Source organism: Drosophila willistoni (genome assembly GCF_018902025.1).
Source record: "Drosophila willistoni isolate 14030-0811.24 chromosome 2R unlocalized genomic scaffold, UCI_dwil_1.1 Seg167, whole genome shotgun sequence".
Taxonomy (NCBI): domain Eukaryota; kingdom Metazoa; phylum Arthropoda; class Insecta; order Diptera; family Drosophilidae; genus Drosophila; species Drosophila willistoni.
Window position 1 is genome coordinate 8201610 of NW_025814050.1, and position 25889 is coordinate 8227498.

The following is a 25889-nucleotide window of genomic DNA, read 5'->3' on the forward strand; positions in this document are numbered from 1 at the left end:
TTGAATTTTTTGATTTTGTTTTATTATTTAATATTAGTTTAATCTTTGTTTTTGTTTTATTTTGTTCAAATTGTTTGTTTTTTATTTTTATAATTTATGCACAGACACAGATAAATGAATTTTGTGTAATTTTTTTCGGGAGAGAATTAATGGGTGAAATATTTCTCTTTTTGGAAATGTGCTATGAGAATTTAAGACTATAAAATTGATTTTTTTTTCTTTTGTGGGCTTCTGGTTAATTCTTTGGTATGTTTTCTTTAAACTTGTTTTATTTTAATTTCTTATTTTTTTGGCAACGTTGGAAAGTTTTAGGTTTATATTTTTTGGTTTTGGTTTTTTCTTTGTCTTCTTTGTGATTTATAATATTTAAAATGTTAAATTTTTGAGGTGGCCATGGAAATTATCGACTGAGAATTCCCAAGGCCTTCTATTGCACAATGATTGCGTTGAATTTGGTTGGGGAATTGAAATTGGAATTCTTGCTGATGTTATACCAGCAATGAGACCTTCTGGCAATTCATCTGTGAGGTCAACTGCGGTTGACCACCAACCGTGGACGAGGAGGCCTGCAGTTGATGACTTGCCGCCGTTGACGTTGGTGGTGGTGGCAAGCCACTAGCATTGACCACAGCTCCTTGTCCTGGTCCTGTAGACGCCGCTGCTGCCGCCGCCGCTGCTGCTGCTCCTCCGAGTTCGACTGCAGCTGCTGCTGCTGCCGCTGACATGAAATCAACTTTACCCAAATGGACACGAAGATCTGTGTGTTGGGTCTCCTTGTGGCGACGTAGGTCCACCTTCCTTTGGAAAGATTTGTGACAAAGTTTGCAGGAGAAGGGCTTGTAGCCGGTGTGTTTGCGGGAGTGTGTAATCAGGTTCGAACTCTGACTGAATGCCTTGCCACACACCTGACACTTGTGCGGTTTTTCACCTGCAACAACAAGAGAAAGAGAGAAAGAAAGAGTCAGTAAGAGATATTAGGCAAGTTGCAAAAATCTAAAAATCGATAAGACCCTCACATCCCATCGTAATATTCTTCTTCAACCAAAGTTCGCCATTTTAGACACACACACACACACACATGCAAAAGCTCTCACTCATCGTCATAGTCGGTGTCGTCATCCCCCAAAAAATTTTGTTTTTATCCCAGACACACAAACTCCACCGCACCACAATGCTCGCACTCTCCACTCTACCCCCAACCTCAGCCGACTAACCTTCCCTGGCCAGAAACTCTCATGTAAGCCATCTCAGCCGTTTTATCGCCATTCTCCATTCACAAAACCAACTACCCCAACCCCAACACCCACCCACACCCAAACTGCTTCTTCTTCTTCCTCTTCTTCATGTTCCTGTATGCAGAGTTTTTAAATTTCAACTTTTTGGTTCATCTGTGTGGTGCTTTGCGGTTTACAACTTAAAGTCATTAAAGGAATTTTTACTTTGGCTTGTTCTTTGGTTTCTCACATTTTCATCTACCATTTTGTAGCTCATTTTCGTTGCGTTAAATATTTGATTAGAGATTTTGGTAGACAGAAAGCTTTTTTTAATTGGATTTTTCCTCCATCTTTTATTTCGTTTCCTTCTTTTTTTTTTGTGATGAAATGATGACGCCAAAAAAGTTATCAACATTTTGATTCGTAATGAAATCTCAGATATTAAGGGGGAGAAATTTCAGCAAATGGCATGTGGATGACTGAGTAATGATTGAGAAAATGAAATAATGTTAAAGAAGATATGAAATATCTGAAATTTCAAAATGTTTGTGGAATTAGAAAAGTTCTTTAAGCATTTGTTATACAGTAATTCGAGTAATTCGATTTTATGTATAAGGTCTCTATTTCAATATTCAAATCGATGAAATTCAGAATTTAAAGCGTCTAAGCTCAAACTGATGGTAAAAATCAATAGTTTCAGTTTTTATAGAAATAATCTATTAAGAGATTTATTTAAAAAACACAAGCAAAAGTCTGAAGAAGAAGCAAAATTTAATTTGTGTGTGTTGTTAAAACAATATGTACGATGAAAAAAGGTATTTCTATTTAATTTTTCCTTTGCATTGTAAATATACATACATAACTCATGGTACAGCATAATTCCTAATAATACCTAATATATCGGCTGAAAAGATATATATTAAGTCTAAACTCCGAAGTGTATATAGCTTAAAAATATAAACTATTATTAAAGTGATTACAATCATATTTAAAAGCCAAAAACCCCTTAAGATTTAGAAAGATTGGACTGTTTTCTTTAAAAAAAGCCATATTTATGATAACTAATCTTCCTATATTATTTACAGACATACAAAGTGACCTTATGTTAGTAAGTTATTAAGAAATTTACTAATTCAGATGGGTTTATCATACATACATATGTATATGTAGATTATTGATTTTTTAGATAAAAAATTTCAAAGAAGCTAACTTCGGCAGTGCCGGACAGACAGACATGTCTATATCGACTCAGCTTCTCATGCTGATCAAGAATATATATACTTTATGGGGTCAGAAACGTCTCCTTCTGTGCGTTACAAACATCTGACCAATTTTATAATACCCTCTGCAAGGGTATAAAAACGACGTATAATTAAAAGAACATTGCTCAAAACATGAAGAGATTAATAAAACTATATGTAAATAATTCAAAGTAATAAGAGAATCTTCTAGATATTTATTTTAATTTTTTAATTTTCTTCATATTTTGCAAAAAAATTTTTTAAAAGGTTTAATGGATACAATTTTTTAACTGTAAGCAAATCAAAAACATTTTCACTTATAAAAATCATTCAAGTCGAGTTTATTCAATAGTATTTTTCATAATATTGATACCTAGCTAAGTGGTATCTAAGCTAACTTAATGGTTATTACTATAAAAAGCATTAATTGCTCTACTTTTTTAAAGCTTCGATTAGAAAGAGGCCAAATTTGAAAGGATTGCTTGGGATTGATCAGAAATTCAACTTTTTAAATTCCAAAAAATAACTTTTCGAATGCATCAATCGATACCATTTTAAAATACATATATGCTGAACTGCGATTAAATTGATTCATAATCTTATGAAATCCATAAAAAATTTAAGACAATATAACAAAAATGTTTCAAGTATACGAAAAACCAATGTTTGATTTCATTCTGTTCTGATGTCATCAACAAATCAAAGAAGAAATCCTTGAGATAAAAAATTGTAAAAATCTCTTGGCATTTTTTATGCATACATATATGTATACAGATATATGTATTTGTATATGTATATACTTTACTTATACTTAGATATGTTTTTCTGCTTGTATATATATAATTTGCTTGAGTTTACTCAACACTTGAACGAAACTAAAGCATAAAATATTAGAAGAAGTAAAAGGGGAAAAAGAAAGCAAGTCAGAAGCAAGCAAAGATTTAAAAGAATTTCCACAATGTGATGCAATAAAAATCCTTGAAATCTGCCAACGAAACACTGAGGAAGCTGAGCAAGTAAAAGTTTTTCCTCTCGTTAGAATATTGTGAATATAAAGTCGAGCCGGTCAGGGTTACATACGAACCCAAGAGCACCCCAACAAAAGTATATCCTTGTCGTCCTTTTTTTCGTCTCACTCCTGCATGTGAAGCAACCCAAGCAACCCAAGCAAGCCCAACAAGAATTGCCGACGGCCGACGGGATTCTCAGTTGGTTGGGATTCTCGTTAGTGTTCGTTGCTCGTTGTTGCCGTGATAAATAATAAAAGCTGCTCTATAATCTCTGCGACTACGTGACGTTATTTGTGCCGATAGTGCACGAACGTGCCCCGAGCTATATGCTCCAAAACGGAAAACCCTTCAGCAGCGGCAGCAGCAGCATCATCACAAGGCATGCTCCGTGAGGAGCGCTGAGAGCCAACTTTTAGCCTGACTACTCAATTTTACTGTTGGTACACCCACTCCACTCCCATTTCCATCTACATCGCCATCACCCACTCCAGTCTCCTGCTCCTACTTAAGGCACAAGCAGTGCCTGGGAGCCTGAAACTTGAATCAGAGCACATCCCAACGGTCGAATGTTTCACAATCACGTCGCTGCAATTCCATTATATACAGAACAGAAAGCTGCCGTTTTTCCTTTTTTTACATGCTTATATATAAATGAATCTATGTATATACATACATATATATATGTGTGTGGGTGGGTGTATTGTGTGTGTGTCTGTGTGTGAGTGTATGTAACAGTCACAGTTCACTATGGTTTAGCATGTTGTCGTTATTTTGTTGCCGTCAGCTCCCTCCCCCTCAAGCCAACCAAATCTCTATATCTATCTCTCTTACTCGTTTTTCTCTGTCTGTATGTCTGTGTATTCATGTATGTATGTATGTATGTATGTACACACATACAAACATATAAATAAAATGTAACCAAGTCTATGAACATTATCTCTCCTATATAGACAGAAGTGCCATAGATAACAAAATGAAAACCACAAATAGTTCAGACAAAATGTGCAAAAAACATGAATTTACTGCATATTTCGAAACATTTAAGACTAGTTGATAAAGTATGTAAAATATATAAAAAAACATAGTAAATTTAGTACAATCTAAATGTATAACCATTCTAAAATTTAGTACTAAAAGGAATATCTTTAATAAAGTTAGCCTATGTTTAGTAGAAAGTTCATTGAACTTCTTTTGGTTTGCTCTTTTGGTAAGCTTTAATCTTACATTACTTTAAGGTTCTATTGGGATCAGTTTAAAATATAAATAAATTGCTCGAATTCTAAAATTATTAAAGAATTTAACGTATATATGGTTGAAGTCCTGGATAATGAGCAGTCAATGGACCCAATACAATATAAAAGATGGCCCCTTTTGCGGATTCGCAGTATAAATATTGCACTTATATATTTCAAAATTTATCTGAAAAGTGTTTTGTTTTTGCCTTTAAAACCTTCACTATCTATAATGTATTATCGAAAGAAATTGATTCCAAAGTTAGACATTTTTTGGAAATACGAAACTAAGTAATTTTTAAGCCTTTCTTTGCTGCGTTTAATTTTATTCTTGTTTAAATAAATAACAAGGTTTAGTGTTGAATTGTAATACCTTTTAGTAAGTTTTTAATAGATAGTAAACTCAAAACTTTAATATAACGAGTAAAACAAGTAATCCTTATTCAAGTTAAAAGGTAATTGATGTATTCTTAGGCGTCTTAAACAAGTAAATCTCAATCCGTTGCCAAACAAAAATCATGAAAGATTGTTCATCTAAAAATATACATACAGACATATACATACATATACATAGAGGTGTGTATGTATGTACATATATATAGTACTTGGATATATTGCTATCCCTTCTAGCCTCATGTTGCATAAATTTAAAAAGGCCAAATCTGATGCCAAAAAAAAAAACAACTTGGCGCACAAAAAAAGGTTATAAAACCTTGGCTTAAAAGAGAAAACGAAAATGAAAGAAAAGACGAAAAAAATACACAAAAATTCTTAAGGCAAATCACATCAATGGGGAAAATCTGCTTGTCGGAGATGAAAACACGTCTCAAGCAGTAAGAAAAAAACCAAGAAAAAAGAAAGAAATCAGGAAAAAGGCAGTAAGAGAAAGAAAATTAAGGATAGTCATAAAAAACAAGAAGAAGTAGTCTGAGCAAAACTGGAGTGAAAGCAAAACCAAAATCTTGAAACGTCGAAGCTTTTCCATAGCCACATGTGCGGACAGGCAATAAGGAGAAGGAGGATATGAATGGGAGCGGGTTGTGGTATGAGGTGGAGAGGTTAGGACTGCAGTTGGGTGGGGTCTTGTTCACGTCCTAAATCGAAGGCGGCAAACGATAAAAATGTCTGGAATATTTCTCTATCTGTGTGTATGTGTGTGTGTGTGTGTGCCAAGAGCTCTTTTTCTCTTTTCAACTGATTTAACCAGACGCGCGCTAAATATGTCTGACGAGGGGAAGTTTTGCTTATTAGAGGTTATTATCCTTGCCATTTACAAAACTGATTTGCCAGGATAAATGGGAATTTCACTCATTTATACTTATGCTAAATGGTCCATTACGAAATCTGAAGAAAATCTCATGAAATAATCAGAATGAAAATGAATCAGAGATTCAATTGAATTTTTTGACTTGAATTGACTATGCTTGAGTTATATTTTATAAAAATAAATGAGTTGGACTCTTTTAACTTAGTTTTTATTATTTATTATAGAAATCATGGAAAGATATATGTATGAACATATATTTTAAATATGTTTGGGTATGGTTCGATAAAAAATTCGACATTTTCGGCTCAGTAATTTGCGGCGAACGCATTTTGTCAGTATGAGGATTTATCGGGATTGCTTCACTTTTTCGAAGACTAGTGAGTAGAAGGCATAAAGAGCCGACTACCCACTGAATTCGACCATGATAGAAGTCTTACTACATACATACAATAAATCATTTTGAAGGAAAAAATAAAACGAAAATATATGCAAATAATGAAATAGTGTATATTTAAAAACTCTTGAAATCGTTTTCGTATGCTGCACTATGAAAAATACCCTTTAAATTGGAAAAGGGTTAAATGAACGACATATTGAGAAGGAAAAACTCCTTTCTTTTAACCTTCACATAAAATATACTTTTAGTATACAATTTTTGTTGATTCCTTAGTTTTTAGCTATAGAATTTCGTTAAATTATTTTCCAAAAGGGAGATCTCGCAGATTATTTACTTTAAATTTCTGAATAATACCTATTAGATGATTTTCTATGATTTAATTATTGCTTTGTCAATGAAATGTTATTACTCAGTCTATCATAAATTTGACCACTTGTCGTTTATTTATTTGCTGCTTCTATTGAATTTATAATTGTTAAACACGTGAATTGCGAATGCCATTGATAGCCTGCACACGTGCTGGCATTGATAAAGCAGATTTCAAGAAAACAAAAATTCAATTTTCAAATCCCCAATCTTAAATATCACAACACAACAAAAAAAAAAGCAAGAAGAAAAACAAAAATCATGAAAAGAACAATACACTATATAGAATGCGTATGTGTGTGTGTGTACATACATATGTATCTATATGAAAGCAAAACAAATCGCATACGAGATTAGAAATTTCACGTAGACATAAAGAAATTGAAATCGATGCTGACTTCCCTCCGTTGGCCCCTGGCCCCCTCTTTCACCCCCCTTGGACGTTGAGGCGTCGGGCTTCATAATGGCGGAGCGAACCCAAACTGCGCCACGTAGTACCAAGCGGCAGCGCAGTTGTTTCCTGTTTCAATAGGGGTGTGTATACCAATACATAGAGAATCAGTATGTGTGTGTGTGTGTGTGTTTGTCTGTGTGTGTGCGTCGCGTATAAAACAGAAAATCAAAATCTCTTGACTAAATTTTTCATTGGTCGGCTGTGATTTGCTCTGTCGTTGCTCACTCTCTCGCGAAAGGCGTTTCATAGCCAGCCATTTTTGTCTTTGTATAAGTGAGTGAACTGCGTGTGTGTGTGCAGACCTTCCAGTCTCGCTCCAAAGTTTTTGTATATAGAACTCTTATCAGTCTTACAAATATCTCGCTCTCTCTCTCACGCAATCTCTGTACTCCTCCTCTCTCTCTCTATATATATACATACATATATCTGTTGTCTGTCTTTCTTGCTCTCTCATTCTAGTTTCTGATTTTTATTATTTTGTTTTTGTTTTTTTTTTCTGTTTTGGGAGAGTAACTCCTGTGTGCTCTTCCAGCTGTCTGCTCCATTTTTCTTACTTGTCTCCCCGCAGTCATAGTTATCAGGCCCCCTTTTCCCCTTGACTAGCACCACCATTCATACCAGCTAACTGTAATTGGAACTGTGACTGCGACTGTGGCTTTTTGGTGCTGGTGATACCAAAAAGCTTTAATGGCTCCTTTCCTGTAGATATAACGTGCTTACCCCATTTCAAATTCAACTAAATGTCATATAATACGCGATGTGATTCTTTAAAGCATTTTCGGGGACCATTTAAAGAACCTTGTACTTTGATTTGGCTCACTATATACTTATTTCGCATTAAGTATAGTCAAAACCTTTTCAAAACCCTTGAAACCCTTGAATTCACTTCGAGTGTTATTCCAAAAGACGAACATTTAGGAATGTTAGGAATAGATTCTATCCCAAATCTTATAAAGAGATATGTTTTGTGATTTATGTAATAAAGTCTAAAGAATTTCAATGAAATTTCCATTAAGGGTTCAGTAAAATCAGACAAACGATTTATAAGTTCTTTTTAAATGTTTTGTTAATTTACTAGCAACGTGAGAAACGAAATTCCATGCATTTTCTCTTCCCAAATGTAGGTCCTGTAACCACTTCATAACTAAAATATTCCTACATATATCTACGATTTGTATTAAAAATTGAAATATGCAATCCAGGGACCCCGAAAAACATGTACTTCTATTTTATGTTTATTAAAAACCTTTTTAAACACAATCCTGTTTAAATATTTTTTGAAGAACAATTGAGAATCATTGATAAGTTTTGCAAAGTCTATAAATTAAATGAAAATAAAAACTAGCTGACTTTTCTTGCATAAAAATTTAAACACACACCAATCACACATCACCATATAGTTAATAATAATTGAGCCCTGGTAGCTAGTAGAAAAATACAAATTTATGCTCAGAACAAACTCTAACCCTCAACTTCCCCACGCAAGCATGGACATCCTTGTATTCAGGAAGAGACTTTAAGGTTAGCCATAGCTCACATTAAGTTTACTAACCACCCCACCAAAAAGCCAAATTCATAACAGCCTTACCATTCCGCCATTAAAAGAGTTATAACCCTTTCTCCCTATCCGTTACTGGAGAATGAAGGTTAGTCACTTCACTATGTATAAGTTAAATATCGCATGATTTGAATGAGGAAGTTTATACTAACAATTCAACTATTATTTACAAGCACTAGCAACTTAGACCAGAAGTAACAAACAACATTCATACACTAGCCTAAATGTTCAAAGTTGAATCCTTGTTTTTCAGTTGCCTTTATCACTGAACCACTCAGTCAACTCACCTACCGACGACTGTATACATAGATCAAATCGTAGAAAAACTGAAAACCAGCCCTCTTAGACCATCTATACACATCAATTTTAGTCTTTATGTGGTTGTAACTCAAATGTAAGCCCTTTCTAGTACTAGATTGAAAAAGCAACTGCATAAATTTATAAATTTATGCCAATGCAATGCAAAGTTATAGTCGGTTGTCGTCATTTTAAGTTGGGTGTGTCTCATTTTCTTCCCTTTAGCAATTAGTTTATAGTAAGCAAAGTGCCCGCTTAACTTAATCCTTCTTTTATTTAGCAAAAAAAAAAACTCACCTGTATGTATGTAGGTGTGTTTCTTCATATCACTCTTTTGATGGAATCGTTTGCCGCAATAGCTGCAAGGATAAGGCCTCGTATCGCTGTGGATAAGCAGATGGGTGGATAGAGTGCTGGAGCGCTTAAAGCGTTTGCCACACTGTTTACACTCGAAGACCTTTTCCACATTGTGTACCGCCCTGTGTAAACGGGAAAAAAGAAACGGAACTATAGTTATGCAGTAGGTGAGACATCTGTAATTAAGCCCAAGCTCCAATTCCCTTAACCGCAAAGCAAACATTTGCCCAGCAGGACAAATCCCACCATTTCAGCTAAATTAAGTAATGCACAAATGTCCCAAGTATGGAGTCCAGTCCGGTCCGGTCCGGTCTGGTCCTTGTCCACTCATTAGGCATGCAAAAAGCCACCCACCGACCACGACCGACAACGGACATAGAAATTGCTTCCACCAAAATCCCCAAATGCTTTACATACCTGTGCTGACTGAGGCTGACCTCATGGCCGAAGGTCTTGTTACATAGCTCACAGGCGTAGGGTTTCTTGCCGTGATGGGTGCGCCGGGAGTGCACCTCGAGTCCGTGTGGTGTTGAGAACATCTTCTCGCACTTCATGCACGAGTACAGGTCACTGAATTGATGCAGTCCCTGATATCTAGCGGCTATGTGATGAAAATGCAGGTGTGGTGAATGCGGCAGACCCAAATGCCCGCCACCATTGGGTGGCACACCGACGCCCACACCCACAGCAGCTGCAGCAGCGGCGGCAGCAGCCGCAGCCGCTGTGGAGCCATTTTGTCCAGCCGACTGAAGCGGCACCATGAGGCTACGTAAACGGAAAAGATTTTCCTGCGAGTCCGGATGGTAGCTGGGGATATATGAACGAAAAATAGAAGAGCGTTTCACTTAATTGAGGCGTGCTAATTAAGAAAGGGACTAAAACTTGGTCAGACATTGCCGTCTGTGGTAGATGTTGTTTTTAGTTAACAATGAAAAAAGTCTTCTATTCCCATGTTGGAGTATCCTTAATGTTGCTTTATGGATGAACATTGCTTTACTTAAAACCACTTTATAAATATTATCAAGATTTTAAAGAAGAGAGTATCATGAAATGGAAAATAATTTCCTATATACATATAGGAAAATGCTTTTAGGTGACCCCCCCAAAATATCCTTATTTCTTTGCCAACACTTTCCATAACTTTCAGATTTCAAATTTTCATTATTTTTGAAAAGATTAACCTAAACGATAATCAAAACTTCAGCTTCTATAGGATCCTAGACTTTTTACTAATTTGGAACCAATTAAAAGACCGAAATTCGGATAAAAGATATTGAAGTTGTAAAAGGATTTTTGTATATAAGAGGGTATATTAGGGAGTTAGACCCAAGTTTTCTTTAGTTTTAAGCAACTTTCAAGTACTAAACCTACTTTGAATTCAATTTTAACATATGTGTTTGTGGTTAGTTAATGCTTACCCAGCTGCCAATCCGGATTGATGCTGTTGCTGCTGTTGTCCCAAGGCAATGGCGGCAAAGAAGGGTAAAGTGGGTGGGAAGAGCTGTCTGGGGAACATGTTGGCATCATAGTTGGGCGGGTAACTTTGTCTCATTGCCTCCAATGGATTAGTGGGCATTGTTAGAGCAGAACTTGATGTAGGCAAACCGGAGAGAATGGGACTCCGCTGTGGTACCCTCCTCTGGGTGGGCTCATCACGTCTTAATAGTGCGGATACAGAGAATAAATCTGATTTTTTCGAGCTTATGCCATTATTGGTGGCTGTGATCAGGAGCTCAGAGGCAGAGGCGGCACTGGGTGAGCTGGCACTTGGACTGCCTGGTGGCGAGTCCACCTCAAGTTCCACGGATGAGTTACTCGAGTGGGAATGCGACCTGGAGCGGGAGTGCAGCGAACGATGTGAGTGATGAGAATCGGAGGCATCATCCATATCGATTTGGGAAGAACTGTGCGAAGGACTACGCGAACGAGAGCGGGAACGAGATCGCGATTGACGCAATTGCTCACTGACACTGATGATGGAGGTGGTACGCTGCAAATGCTGCTGCAATTGATGATGATTTTTGCTCAACATGGAAATGGAATTGTTGTTATCCTCCTCGGTGGTGGGCGGTAGAGATGTTAATGTCGGTAGGGAAGGTAATGGCTTTATTCCAGCCGCTGCTGCAATGGCTGTCAGGTGTTCAGTCTTGACCAGTCTGCTTATACTAAAGGCGAGAGAATCTACAACAGAGAAAAAGAAGGACAGAGGAAACGTTTAGCTAAATCAGGGCATAACCATTAATCACTCACTCACACATGCACCTGTACAGGTCTCACACACATACATACACACACACATACATACATACACAGCACATATGCCAGTTGGCAGCATATCAAATTTCAAATGTAATTATTTTCGTATTGAATCGCCTAATCCACCTTACATGACCATTAATTCACCCTAATCAACGTACAACGTTCCGCATTTGACATCAACGCATCATCATCATCATCATTCGATATCGTCACCCTGAACCCAAGGCTCCGGTCCAGGCGCCGGCGCTCAGGGTTAGGGCACGCCCCTGTCAACAATCAATACACCCAACAAATGTTTCAACAACATTTTGCACCAAAAAACCGAAAGAAAGGCAATATCATTGTGTTCTTCTAAAGTGTAAGGAAGAACCACTTTAAATGAATCGATGGGAACCGGACTCGTTCCAGATATTTGAAAATATAGACATTTGGGATTCATTGAAACGATTTCAAAAAACTTAGCAGACTTCTTAATGATTAAAATTATGTAATTTATAAATTTCATTCAGTATCTTTACGATTAAACTCTTCGGAATGTAGAAATTTGGCATCAAAGCTTAAAAACTTACTAAAGTCTGCAAACTTTATTGAATATACAGTTAATTGAAATACCATACTAAAAATTAAATTGCTAACTTCATAAAGAAGATGTAGAAATGAGAATGGACTCTCGCGACTGAATTTTGAATATTATATTATTCCAGAGTCAATTAAAAGAAAGAAAGTCTACGAATATAAGCTCCTATACTTTAAGACTGGTTAGTTTTAAGGACCTAAACAAATCATTCTTGAGATCCCAAACGGAAGTTCTGCTCATTGAAAATTTGTCTACCTTTCGCTGATTTCCCATTATGTTCGATATCGTTTTGGAAACTTTTGTGGGGTGAACACAAAAAGACGCGAAACGCACATCCTCAGACTTGGCCCGTCGAAATGAAATAATAATAATGTGCGTTTAAATAGAACATCTGTTCGGTCCACACTCGGCTAAATGGAGCATGACAAAACAGAAAACACACAAACATATATAGGAATCAGGCAGGCGACACTCTCTCTTTGTCTGTGGGTTTTGACGCAGGCGCAAATCTTGCGCGCACATCACGTAGGAAAAGGGGTAGAGACACAGGGACAGAGAGACATACAGACAGACGGACGGACGGACGGAGGAATGAAACCACGGTGGCCTGAGGCAAATCGAATGAATGAATCCGCATCGCAACAAAAGAATAACAATTTGACAACATTCTAATTCGCCACGCAGATAAAAGTAAACTGCAAAGGCACAAACCCGCTTGATGATGATGATGACAATGATGGTGAGGAAAAAGGGGGTGCGGGGGAAGGAAAGCGGTATGTGAGGGAGGTTTAGGGTAGTGGTGAAGGTGTAACAACTTTGATTCTTGTAGTCACTGAGGCGGCAAACGCAAAGCCAAATAAATATAAACATTGGCCCAGGCATACCAATTTTAGTTGCTTAAATTTTCTATGATGAAAATTTTTGCTTTTGCTGTGTGGAGGGTAATTTTCCATCCCCCCGTCGCATCTTACTAGTGAGAGTGTCAAGTGTTTTTATTGCGCTTCTGTTGTTTGCCTCTGTGTGTACTATGTTCTTTTCTCTATGGTTTTCAAGTGCTTCACAAAAGTTGAATTTCTTCCACATTGCACTCTAGAATTATACAGATTGCCCCCTGCTTCACTACAAAGTCTAGAATAAAGTCTATGCTTAGCAGCCACATTGTGGTCATTAATTTGATATATGTTGATGCTCTAAATTTTTATTTATAATTCTACTAAAAACAAATTGTCGTCGGTTTCTTGAGTAATTCAAACTTTAGAAAATTTTCAATTACTGGAAATTTCAAAACTAAAATTAACAATTACATTAATGATTCTGCTTACTCAGGAAGGTGAGTCCTTTTCTTTTTCCACTTTTTTAGTTGTAATTCTCAACTAGGTTTAGCGTTGAAAATATGATAAGAATTTTTAGTGTTTCTGGAAATCTTAAGTTTTAGTTTATGCCAATTCAAGGTGTTGGAAATCTAGTGAAATTTCATTGCATAAGTTTTTGTGATATTTGGAAATTGGTTTGCTCAATTTTAATTATATGCCCAGTTAAAGCAAATGTCGATATGCTGAACCCTTTTGCATTCTAATTATGCACACAATTGTCCCGTGAGCATTTACCATTTTCCTTTAGCAATTCGAATCGTATACGAACCACCAGCAAGAGCCACCAGAAGGCCAACTGTTATGTGTGGGCATATAAATATATAAAATCTTGAAATTGAAATCGTTTAACGGTACAAAAAGCCACCCCAAAATAATAACGATGAAAGTGCGGAAGAACAGCCGGAAGACAAGGACAAGTGGCCTCAGTGGCTCACGTAACCCTCGGCATAGACTAGACTTCTTTAAATGATAATAATGAGCTTAAGCATGTGGCCCAAAGAGAGTAGGCTGCTTCAGGGTGGCAACTCACAACTGGCAACGGGCAACTGGAGGCTGCAGGCTGACAAAGTAAACAGACAACAACAAAACGCCCATTCCCCTCCCCCCACCCCCATCCATTTGACTGACGGTAGTAAAGTCATAAATTTGTGCACATTAGACATAGCCGTCGTCCACCCTCATCCTAGACCCTCTTGTATCTCTTTCCCTCTCTCTCTGTGTGTGTGTGTGTGCCACCCTCTGCGATGCGGTGCGATGTTCATCTGTTTTTATACTTATCCGCCCGGGAGCAATATTCACGCACTCCACGCACTTGTTCACATTCAAACCGGGGACAACGACAACAACAACAAAAAAGGTAAAATAATTATTCGACACTGCATGGTAATTGAAATCATTGTTATCCTGTTCTCCGACCTCGCCTCCAACCACTCCCATTCAATTGGTGGGCTCAATGCAGTGCTTATGCCAGGGATTATTATTGTTTTGGGGCGATTTTCGGCTATTATCGTTAGAATTTGGGTGTAAATGGAGATATTGTCGGTGTTAATTATTTCCATGCCTTTTGTAATTTCATTCATAATTTGATATGAATTTTCTAAAAATAAAAAAAAATGTTCTATCCAAAGAATGTGAACAATTTAACATCGGAAACTTAAGTGCAATTAAATATAATTTAAAATGCTTTTTTGGTAAGTTTTTAGTGGATGTTATTAAAGATTTATTTTATAAAGGATTTTCATAGAATCAAAAGAAAAGAAGGCAATTTTTCTTTCAAATAAATTCAAAATTCAGTTTCGTATTACTCCATTTGTGATTTTTTGCCTGAATACTAAAAATGTTCGTGTTTTTTGTAAAGTTGGTTTACAAAATTCCATTTATCTAATCTGCAGGGGTGAAAAAAAATCGAATTTTGAATGGACTCCACTAATAAGTTGTTTAACTGCAGAGATATACTAATCAGAAAACATCCTATTAAACAATTTAAGCTTATTTTTATCCTTTAACTAAGAGTGTTTTCCAAACAAATACTTATATACCTCAATACTCAGATACCTCAAATGGATGTCTAAATGAACCTTAACCTTTAAATATCTATAAAATTGACATTAATTTTGATATCTTGAATCTCACACTTATAAACACACGCGTACATTCGTTTGTATGTATGTGTTTAATGTATACAGAGACACATACAAAAAGAATTCCACTGATTGTATATTATTGATTATTATTTGTATGCAAAAATATATATATTTCCCTTTACCTCTTCTCTTATCAGTTGAATTCCACGCAAAAAAAAGAAAGAAAACAAAAATCAAAAAAATATTATTTAAGCAAATAAAGAAGCCATCATAAAATGCAAAAACAAACACACAGAAATATGTTTGATATAAAAAAATAGAAATAAAATTCTATGACAGGAAGAGTATAAAAATATATAAGTACATTTATATCTACATATATTAGGGTGAGTCAAACAACAAAAGTTCTCTTCTATAGTCGGTTCCCCTTCCTTTGGGAAAGTCAAGAATATATGCATTTGGGGGAATTATATTTTAAATTGGTTAATGATAAATCCTTAACCCTCTAAGACTTAAAAGTGTCTCAAGGCACATATCGATAATTAATGAAATCAACTAGTTAATTTAATGTTAAAAAGTTTAATTTGTTTATTCCTAACTTAAATAAATTTTCAAAACAGTATTAGTTTTCATTTGTTATATATTTTATGACAATCGATTAAAAACTCACGAGCCTTTGAGGGTTAAGCATTAAAATTTGGACTTATTTCAATTTTTAATTTCTTTCTGTTTTTTGTGGTCGCCTTACTAAATGATGTAACCATTCAATATACTCTTCAATTTTACTAGATAGTTGGGCTAACTCTGCGTATACTTAATATGTCAATGCTTTTGGACCCACCCTAATGGGTAAAAGATCTAATATTAAGAACAATTTTGGGAATTGTTGTACTATGCCTATTATTGGACTGTTTATTATTTCGAATTGGTTTTACGATCTCATTTTTGTTTTCTCATTTAATTGATCGAATTTGAAAAGTGAAAACTTGACTGTCCAGCGGCTGGCCGGGACCACCAATTAAATGTCATTTATCAGTAAGAAAGAAAGAGAGAATACAAAAAAAAGTCTAAAGTTTAGATAGCCTTCTGATTTATTACCCACAGTGAGCGATAAGCCAGTGAAAGGGGTGATCGGATGTATGGAGGGGGGAAAGAGAGAAAGAGTGGAATGTGTTAGGGTAGGGTGAGTAATTTCCCTCTTCTCTTCTTCGGGCGTTTGCATTGGCATTGGCATTTGTGAAGAGCCTGGGACTTGGGGCAGCATTTGATTGATTTGCAGTGTAAAAATAAATAATGTAATTGCAATAGCTAAGCGAGATAGCTCCAACCGGACTTGCATCAAAGGCAATCTACCGACAAATAGCAAAAAAAAAGAAAACAGCAAAAAAAAAAAACTCAACTACTGATAGGGAACGACTACGACAACGTTGACGACTACCTACAAACAACTGTTGGAAGCGATTGCGATTGGGATTGTCGACGAGTGCTGTGTTTGGATACGCAATCCCCTTCTAATGCCACTCAATGAGTGGCAGCTTATCCGTCCAAAAAAAAAAAAGAAGAATTATATATGTATACACATACATACATACGTACATATATGGCATAAAACCTCTCACTGATATGGCTTCGAAATCGAAATCTCAACGAATTCGTAAATCATGCATCCAACCACTTGTATGTGTGGGGGGCTAGTGACCAAAATCATGGCCTAATCTATCCTACCCGAGGCACACATTTTATGGTCCTCTTCAATGGTCATATCGCTTTTGGGTACTGGCCTCTATATTATTTATATTGTGCTATTTTGATGGTTGTGTGTGTGTGTGTGTGAGTGTGTGCTTAACTTTTCTACTTTCATATTTGCCGAAAGAGGCACTACTTTATAATATTATGACCGATCGCCCCCTAACTACTGTGACTCTTTCGTTTTCCCTAATCGATAAGTTTTCAAATACTAGGATTCTAATCCAAATGGTGTTATAAATTATGCATAGATTGAATATTAAATAACTTGGAAGGAAAATCAACACGACTAAGGTTCATATACATATACATATAAAACTCGTGTGCCCAATTAAAACTTAGTCAACTCTTGCCGACGGCATTGCAGAGCTTGACAAATTATTTGTTAGTTGTTTAATCAATTAGTCTTATTCATTCGTTGAATGACTTTCATACTTATAAATTTAAACCAATTTCAGATTTGTTTCTTGGTAAAGACAATCATCCAAAAAGTGAAAGATCTAAATCATAATATCGTTCAGATACTTTTCTATGTCATTCGTTACCTGGCGAAAAGAGTTCTAATTGTTCGAATCAATGTGGCCTAAAGTGATTTCAAATATTCAGAAGTCAGTAATCAAAATAAACTAAGAATTTTTAATGCTGGTTTAATATTTCTGTCAAATTTGAGTTGTAGAAATTTGGATATTCACGTTTTGGTAGATCTATTATAATATGAAACATTAATCAGGGTCATATGAGCCAAGTATAGAGCCAAGTATTATAGAAGTATTTACATTTTCTGCATGAGCAGTATGAAGAATATATGTTATCTTGCTCACTCCTACTAGCTTGTGCTTATACGTATAACTTGTCTATTCATCATTCAGTTTCTTTTTAAATTTAGTTGACCAAAGAATAGATGTAAAAGATATTAGAGTGCTTTTGATATTTTTGATTCTTCAAACATTTAAAATAGAAAATTTCAATTTCAAATTTGAATCAAACTCTGCGTATACATATATACATATATACGATTTATACAAGTTTTCAAACCAAATTTAGAAGCTCCAAGTCTTTCGAAATCTACGTAGAAATCTATTTGAACAAACGGACATGGCTATATCGACTAAAGTATTAATAACGAATAATATACATTTTATTTTGGTTGTTCATATTGAAGATATTTGTAAGTGGATTTATCATTTAAACCTACATTATATAGCAACATAATCGAAAATTCAGATTAATAGAACTCGTATAATTAGAACTTATCAACTGAATGTTAAAAAAATGAAAACTCGCAACTCCATGTCGTTTAAAACAGGCGATTTGTAAGAAATTCCCCAAAAGGTTTGACAAAAACATTCATACAAATAGTAGTTATCCCTTGAATTCGATATACCACCTAATATATTGTACATAAATATGCAAATTTTCTTTATAAGTCTTCAGAGACTAAGAGATTCAGTGATCTATTGGAACCTCTAATAGCATTCTCAATATAGTTTTCTGATTACGTTACCTACAATGTGTAATTCACTGTTCGGTGGCCAAGACCATATCTAAATATAAACTCTTCTTGCACTAACCAAAGTATTCTATATTTTTTTTGTTTTTTTTTTTTGTTATATTGAGAGGCAAAGTCCACTTTGATTCAGCATTGTGATTAATCAATCTATATCTAGACTATATGGCTGCCATTCAGTATTGCTCAGGGTTCAATTTTAGCAACTGTCGTAGGCCGTCTGTGAGTTTTTATGGCTAGTCTGATATCTACTACTAGTAGTAGTATTTATTTCGTTTAATTAAAAACTATGACATTGATCTATACAAATCAAAAGATTTCCTGCATGTTGTGAGATAAATGATAATGTCATTTAATAAGCATATATAAATATGAAAACGTGACAAGAAAATGATTTTTATTTTCACACCACAAAAAAAAAATTGATTTTTCTTAGAGTAGTAATAAATAACTCAATGTTTTCTTTTTTTTCGTGTAATTTAAGGTTTATACTTTACCCTTTCCCATCCTCCCTCTCTATCTCTCTCTCTCTTCCTCTCACTGTCTCCTAGAATGTGTATCTTGTGGTTTAGTTAACTTTTGTTTACTTATCGGTCGCTCGCTTATTTTTATGATACTTTTACTCTTTCGATTTTACAACGAGGCGAGGATATTGACATGTTTAGATGTCGTTATGTATTTACCTTTGATCGTAAATCATAACGCGTGTGCGGTGTACTCTAACCTACCTACATACACACACATACACACACATGCATATGTATGCATGAGTAAGTCTTGTTTGTATCTCAGTGTGTGTATGTATCTTGCAGATACAGGAAAAGGCTCATATTCGTATCTATGCCAGTGTTTTATATAGATTTCTTCTTTTTTTTGTATTTATTTGAACGACTGGCTGGCTTCAATTTTTTCTTTTTTCCTTTATTTTTTTTTGGTATCTTTATAGATTTACAATGCCCAATTTTCGTCTACTTGTGAGAAGTTAAAATATATATGACAGGCGATGAGTTGCCAATGATTACGACGTGTGTCGTAAATATTTCATAAATATTGCTCTGATTTTCGTTGCGACAATTTGTTATTGATCAATAATATGTACAATACTTGTGGCAATATTTATATAAATAAATCTAGTCTGTGATCGACCTGTGAATGCTCTATTTTATTAGGCAATAGCAAAAGAAATTCAGAGAAAGTTAAGCGTGTGAAATAACTTAAATTATTTTTGTATACCCTAAAATTCAATTTACAAATCAAAGAACATTTTCTTGAGACTCATTTAAAGTGTAGCTATATATTCATGCTATATCAGTTAATGTTATGTTTAAATATTAAATTATTGTATTTTATTTGACACCAAAATAATATACTGCCCCTCGTTCAAGTCATTTCGTTTTTGGGCTGGAGGAGTCCAAACAACTGTGTAAATTTTCCGAATACTCTCCGTCTAGGTAACAGCTTTAGCCCTGATAAGAACTTTTCTGAACAGTGCGGGGGGGCAATGGTGAGGGGGATTTGACTATATGGTATTGGTATTGTAGGTAGAATCGGTTGCCAAATGCTTTATTTATTCGATAGGATATTTCGATTGCTTTTAATTGATTTGAATCGCTGTTCAATCGTTTGGTGTGATTGAAAATGACTTAACAAATTTATTATTGAATTTATATCGATCGGACTCAGATAGTAAATGCAACTATAAATTATGAAAATTATTTATTACGAACAATCGTTATTGTTCTGATTCCAAGTGATATCATTTCAGAGCAATACCACGTTTATAAAAACATATATATATATATGCATGAGTATCTCTATCTTTTTGGCATGAATCAATGCCCACGATAGATAAAGTAATTTGTTGTCTTGGTGCCATTTAACCCCTTTGACCAAACGCCGCAACGATGACTTTTAGTCAGCATTTAGTCGGTAGCAATTTTTTGTTGTTTTTGCTTTTTGTTTAATTTATTTTAATTTGTCACTGACTCATACTGCTTGCTGGTGTCCGGTGTCAAAGTTTTCCAGACGCCAAAACTATTATCGTCATTAATACATAATTGAATCATACGGAAAAAAACGTGCACTAGATGAAGGCGGAGGCATTTGGTTTTTTTGTTTCTTTTTATTGAAAATTGAGACAGTTATTGTGTGACCTTTTGCTTTGGCAAGGTTGAGCCAATAATTAAGTCTGGGGATGTATTAATTGTACATTTTTGTTTCTGCTTGGGTGGCTCAAAGTGAGCTCAAAGGTATCTTGACTCGTTCAATTAATTTGATCTAAAACCTAGATAATCGTGTGTACATACATAATTTTAGATTCTTTTCTTAATAAAAAAAATAAAAATATCAAAGAAGCTAACATCGGCTATGCCGAAGTTTATATACCCTTGAAGTTCTGGTATTAATAATTTTACATGTTCAAAATTTGTTTTCTGCAACTCAATTCATCAATATACAAACAAAACAATTTTACGCTCTATTTTACAATTTGTTCTTCTTCTTCCCTTATTCCCAAAGCAAAGCAACGCACGCATACACATACAGTTCATGTTTGGGATCTGGGGTTTTATATCCAATATTATCACATATGTAAATTTCATAGCATACTCCGATTTTTATGAAAATGTTTCTTCTAGTTCTTATAGAGCTATATGATATAGTGGTCCGATCCTTATGGTTTTCATACTTTATTTTTCTCGGGTAATAAAAAACCCCGAAACAAAATTTCAGACCGATAGCTCTTAAGACGGCTGAGTAAAACGCATACGCACAGACGGACGGACAAACGGACAGACGGACATGGCTATATCGACTCAGCTTCTCATGCTGATCAAGAATATATATACTTTATGGGGTCGGAAATGTCTCCTTCTGTGCGTTCCAAACATCTGACCAATTTTATAATACCCTCTGCAAGGGTATAATAACTTAAGGTAAGGTTAAAAGGTAAAGGTTAAAATAAGTTGAATAAAAAGTTTGCTTAGTTTTGAAATCAAAAGTTTATATGCATTTGTTGTCCTTAAGGTAATTGGTTTATTAACTGAAACAATGTTAGTTGAATTTGCATATTGGAAATATTTATAGCATACATTTTGGAGCAATTTTTCTTATCTTTAAAATGATATAAGTATATAAAGGCAATGCCTGATATCCAGAGGTTTCTGGGAAATCCTAACAATAAATAAAAAAAGAAAGAAACTTGCACATTTTATAAATTAAAAACTGGCCCATTTTGGATATTTAAGAACAATATCTTCTGATTTTCCTAATTAAAGCTATAGCTTTAATGTATTAGTTATAACTATATATAGCTTTATATCTATATATAGCTATATATATATATAGCTTTATTTCTATATACATATATCTAGGTAAATCAGAAGATATTTGAACTTTAGGTTCCTAAGAGATAAATCTAACCAAATATCAAACTAAAACGTTTAAATAGAATATTTGACTGAGGTATATTAATGATCATATTAAAGAGCTAAACAAAAATAAACTTTCAAAAATGCTTGAATCGTATGAATCGTTTGACTATATCATAAACTTTTACCGAATATGATAAGAGAGAAAGAGAATTGCTATATTCAACTATTGATTTATAGATATTACATAAAATTTCAATATGACAATGTCTTCATAATTAATTTTTATGGTTTTCTATCAAATGCAAATAGTTTTAAAGCCTAAAATACAAGGCAAGTATTTGTTACTTTAAAAGTAATCACGTTTGTGTTAAAGTAATTAAATTTTCATAAGTCCTAACAAAGATTTGCTGCTGCAGGGACAAAGGAAGTGGCGACAACTCAACAGAAATGGCCAATCAGTCAGCAGTCAGTAGTCACCAGAAGACCAGTAAAGCAAGTGAAGCCACCACATCACCAATATTTTAACAAAAAAGCAAACAAAAAAAAAAAAATAACACACACACAAAAAGGAGGGAAAAATATTTCAACAAACAAAGCGAAATTCATTTTCGCTTGAAAACGAGAAAAAGGCAAAAACATAAGGTGGGGAAAAAAGGAAGAGGAAAAGCGTGTCGCGGCAAACGGAATTGAAAATTCAGTGAGCATGTGCTTGAGCATGTGTGTGTGTCTATGTGTGTGTATATGTTTTTTCTCCCCACATATCCATGTCTGTGCTGGCCTGACTGGGACTGAAAACATATCCGTTGGATACATGTAATGCCGGTAAATGAAATCCGCTTGTCGCTGGTTGTGAGCTAGTCAGTGAGTATTGGTGGAATACACACATACATAGATACACAGACTGGCACACATACACACATTCATTCATTCATTCAATGCTCATATTTGAAATTCAACTGCTATGGCGACGACACAGACCGTCCATCCATTCATCCATCCAACCATCCATCCATATGCCCATCTCTGCCTTTGTTTTAACCCTCTGCCCCAATTGCCCCTCATCTATTGTAGCTCGTATCAGTATCTCTGTGGTTCGCTATGGATTTTTCAATCCCCGATATCCATTTGTCCGTTCCATGTCCGCACAGAAGATTTGCACATTAAGCGCCATACACACTCACACACACACTCATACACTCACACAAACGGAATAATGAATATTTTCCTGTTTGCTGCATTCTCACTTCTCTTTCTCGCTCTCTCTGTCAGCTTCCCTTACCCCTGAAATTTAATGTCCTGGCCGCGCCCCAATTTTTGAAATTCGGATTTTTTCCAATTAAACTGACACCGTGATGTCTGTTCAAATAGACTCTAGCATACCCAACTGACCAGTTGCAATATTTTAAAATCACACATTACTCAAATAATTTTTAACAAATTTTTTTCCACGAAAATTTGTTCACTTGTTCGGTGGACGTTTCTCTGTTTTTTTGCTTTGTTTGTTTGCTTTTTAATTAACTTGGGGAATATAGGATGATGTGGCAACATGACAAGGGAAACATTAATGCCCATGCACTCAACAAATTGAAATTGAAATTTTGCTTTATATTTGCATTCACGGGCAAATTGTATTTAAAAACTTTTTGAGGTAATTAAATTTTGAAAATAAAGGTAGAAAATTTAAATGTGCAACAGAAAATACACCAAATAATGTTTCTATTGGGTCATCGATTTTCAAATTTAACTTGTCTATATCAACTAGATACTCTGTAATTTGTGATGTGAATCTAAAGAAAAACTATTTCTATTAGGTAGTAATTGTGTAAAATTTATCTCTGTATTTTCATTCCTTTTGGCATCTTTATAGAAGTTAGTATATATCTTAACATCTAAACACAATCACGTTTATACTTTAATATTTTGAATTCAAAATGTAAATATTAATACTTAAATCATAAAGTTATAAACTTTTTGGAAGCAAATACTTGAGAAATATCGATATACATTGGCATTGATATTTGAGTTGGACATTTAAAATGATATTCAACTGCTTCATTCCTTTTATCTATAACTATCTGATTTACAGAACTAACTTAGGCTTGGCTATTTCCTTCATTAGGTCTTGATGATTCATTCAAGTAATGTGCAAGTATTTTTAAATACAATTTTGTTAAGAAATCAAATTCTAAAAATGATATCCCACTAGATTAGTCTATTGATTAAATTTTTAGGATTTTTGACAAATTTTTGTCTAGATTAGATATAAATCAATCTACTATTTATACCACATTCACAAATTTAATACGCAATTTTGGTAAATATTGACCCAAAAAGTATGCTATGATAAATTTTAGAGAATTGCTTGGATTAAACAATTTGCTGAATATATTTGTTCACACATAAACACCACATAAACACACACACACAAATACACGCAGAGGTTTTTTATTGTGTTAGCTTACCGTCGGCATTCCGTTTCTTTGGCAGCACCGCCTTAAAGGCAGACATGGGTGCATATTCATGTGGCGATGTCGAAGCCGGCGGCATCTGAGGATGTGAACTGGGTGGATGTTGCTGATCTGCCACTGTGATCTGAGCCTGCTGCATACGCTGATGCAGCAGCTGTGTAGGCGATGGTATCGTTGCCATGCTGGTCAATGCACTGAGATCACGCACCTGCAGCGATGAGGACATTGAGGAGGATGATGCAGACGATGCGGATGACGAGGATGTGGAAGAATGCTGTTGCTGGGGACTAGTCACAAATGGTCCTGGAAAATCACTGGCAATGGCGGGCTTAAAGTTACCCAAACTGTAGTCCAATGGCAAATGATGCTGATGGGCGGGCGGTGCTGCTGAGGTGGCTGGATGCAATAAATGCTGGCCGGGATTAGCTTGCAATTTGGCCACGTCCATTATATGTGGATATATATATTGCGTTTAGTTATTGAATTTTGATTGGAATGGGTCTTGGGTTTTAGTTGTGATTTGATTGGGCTATACGCGACGGCATCCGGATACGGAAATAAGATTCACTTCACAGAACACGTCACTGATTTTTTATTTTTAATTTTTTTCTTCTTTTTTTGGCTTTGATACGACTTGAACTGTTGGCTACGGCGTCATCGAACGGACTGACAAAACCCCGTAGTCGTAGTAAAACTTAATCACGGAGACGCCGGCGCCTGGCTGAGAGTGTGAATCTGGACTGCTGCCTCTGCCCTGCCACTTGACTCGAAGCGACCAGGAAAAGCGAAAAAAAAAACAACAACAAGAACTCTTGCGCTGCTCAGACTCTTCCAATATGTTAGTGGATTGGAAAGAAATCAAAAGCCAGCGAGAAGCTGTAAATGGAAAAGCCAGATAGAGTGAGAGAGCGAGCGACAGAGAGAGAGAAAGAACGCAAGGGAGAGAGAATGTGCGAGAACTCTCGTTGGATTTTTGGTTTTCCTTCTGTTTTTTTTTTTTTGTGTCTTTTTGCGGTTGCGATTTCTGATTTCCGTTATTTTGCAGCGACAAACTAACGAACGTCTGCCCGCACGCTACGAACAGCGACTGAGACTGAAGACCCGCAGCCGGAATGTTACGACGGACCGCGCTGCCGCCACCCACCCTCAATGGGTGAGAGCGAGAACCCACAACGCATTTATCAATTCCAATTGGAAGCAACGAATGGAAAACACACCACCACCACCACCTTGGTCAGGCATATCCCGCTATAGCTCTCTTTCTCTCTCTGTCTCTCTCACATACGTGTAGTCTGCCTGTTTTTAGTTTCTCTTTCTTGCTTATCATTTAGCACCCTCATTCTCTCTCATTTTAGCAGTCAGCCTGTTGATTTTTTTAGGCCACGCCCACACTTCCAGCTTGTCACGGTTAATCTGGCCCATGGTTGCCTCTTGTTGTTGGTATTTTTAGTGCGCATACCGCTTTGATTCGTTCAAATCAATGCGTCCAAGCCAAGGAGTGGGTGCTGGTGGTGGTAATGGTGAATGTGTGTGTGTGTGTGTGTGTAGATGTGGGTGTGCATGTGCGTGTGCTGGGCGCGTGTTTGGTGTTGGCCTTTGGTTTGGTTTGCTT

At 35.6% G+C, this 25889-nt stretch overlaps 1 protein-coding gene across 1 annotated transcript; it reads right to left on the bottom strand.

Moving 5' to 3' along the window:
* Positions 1-334: 334 nt before the first annotated feature.
* Positions 335-25311, bottom strand: LOC6644161 (zinc finger protein sens). The gene is made up of 5 exons (XM_002066994.4): positions 24272-25311; positions 10812-11574; positions 9811-10200; positions 9334-9515; positions 335-928 (listed from the first exon to the last, which is right to left on the bottom strand). The coding sequence occupies exons 1-5, from the start codon at positions 24723-24725 to the stop codon at positions 489-491; spliced, it is 2229 nt and encodes a 742-aa protein (XP_002067030.1). The 5' UTR covers positions 24726-25311; the 3' UTR covers positions 335-488.
* Positions 25312-25889: the final 578 nt, after the last annotated feature.

Coding starts and splice junctions, on each gene's coding strand:
- LOC6644161 (XM_002066994.4), bottom strand. CDS start 24,725: ATGGACGTGGCCAAATTGCAAGCTAATCCCGGCCAGCATTTATTGCAT. Junction 11,575..24,271: donor AAAGAAACGGAATGCCGACG/GTAAGCTAACAC, acceptor TCTCTGTTGTAG/ATTCTCTCGCCTTTAGTATA. Junction 929..9,333: donor ACACACCTACATACATACAG/GTGAGTTTTTTT, acceptor TTGTTGTTGCAG/GTGAAAAACCGCACAAGTGT.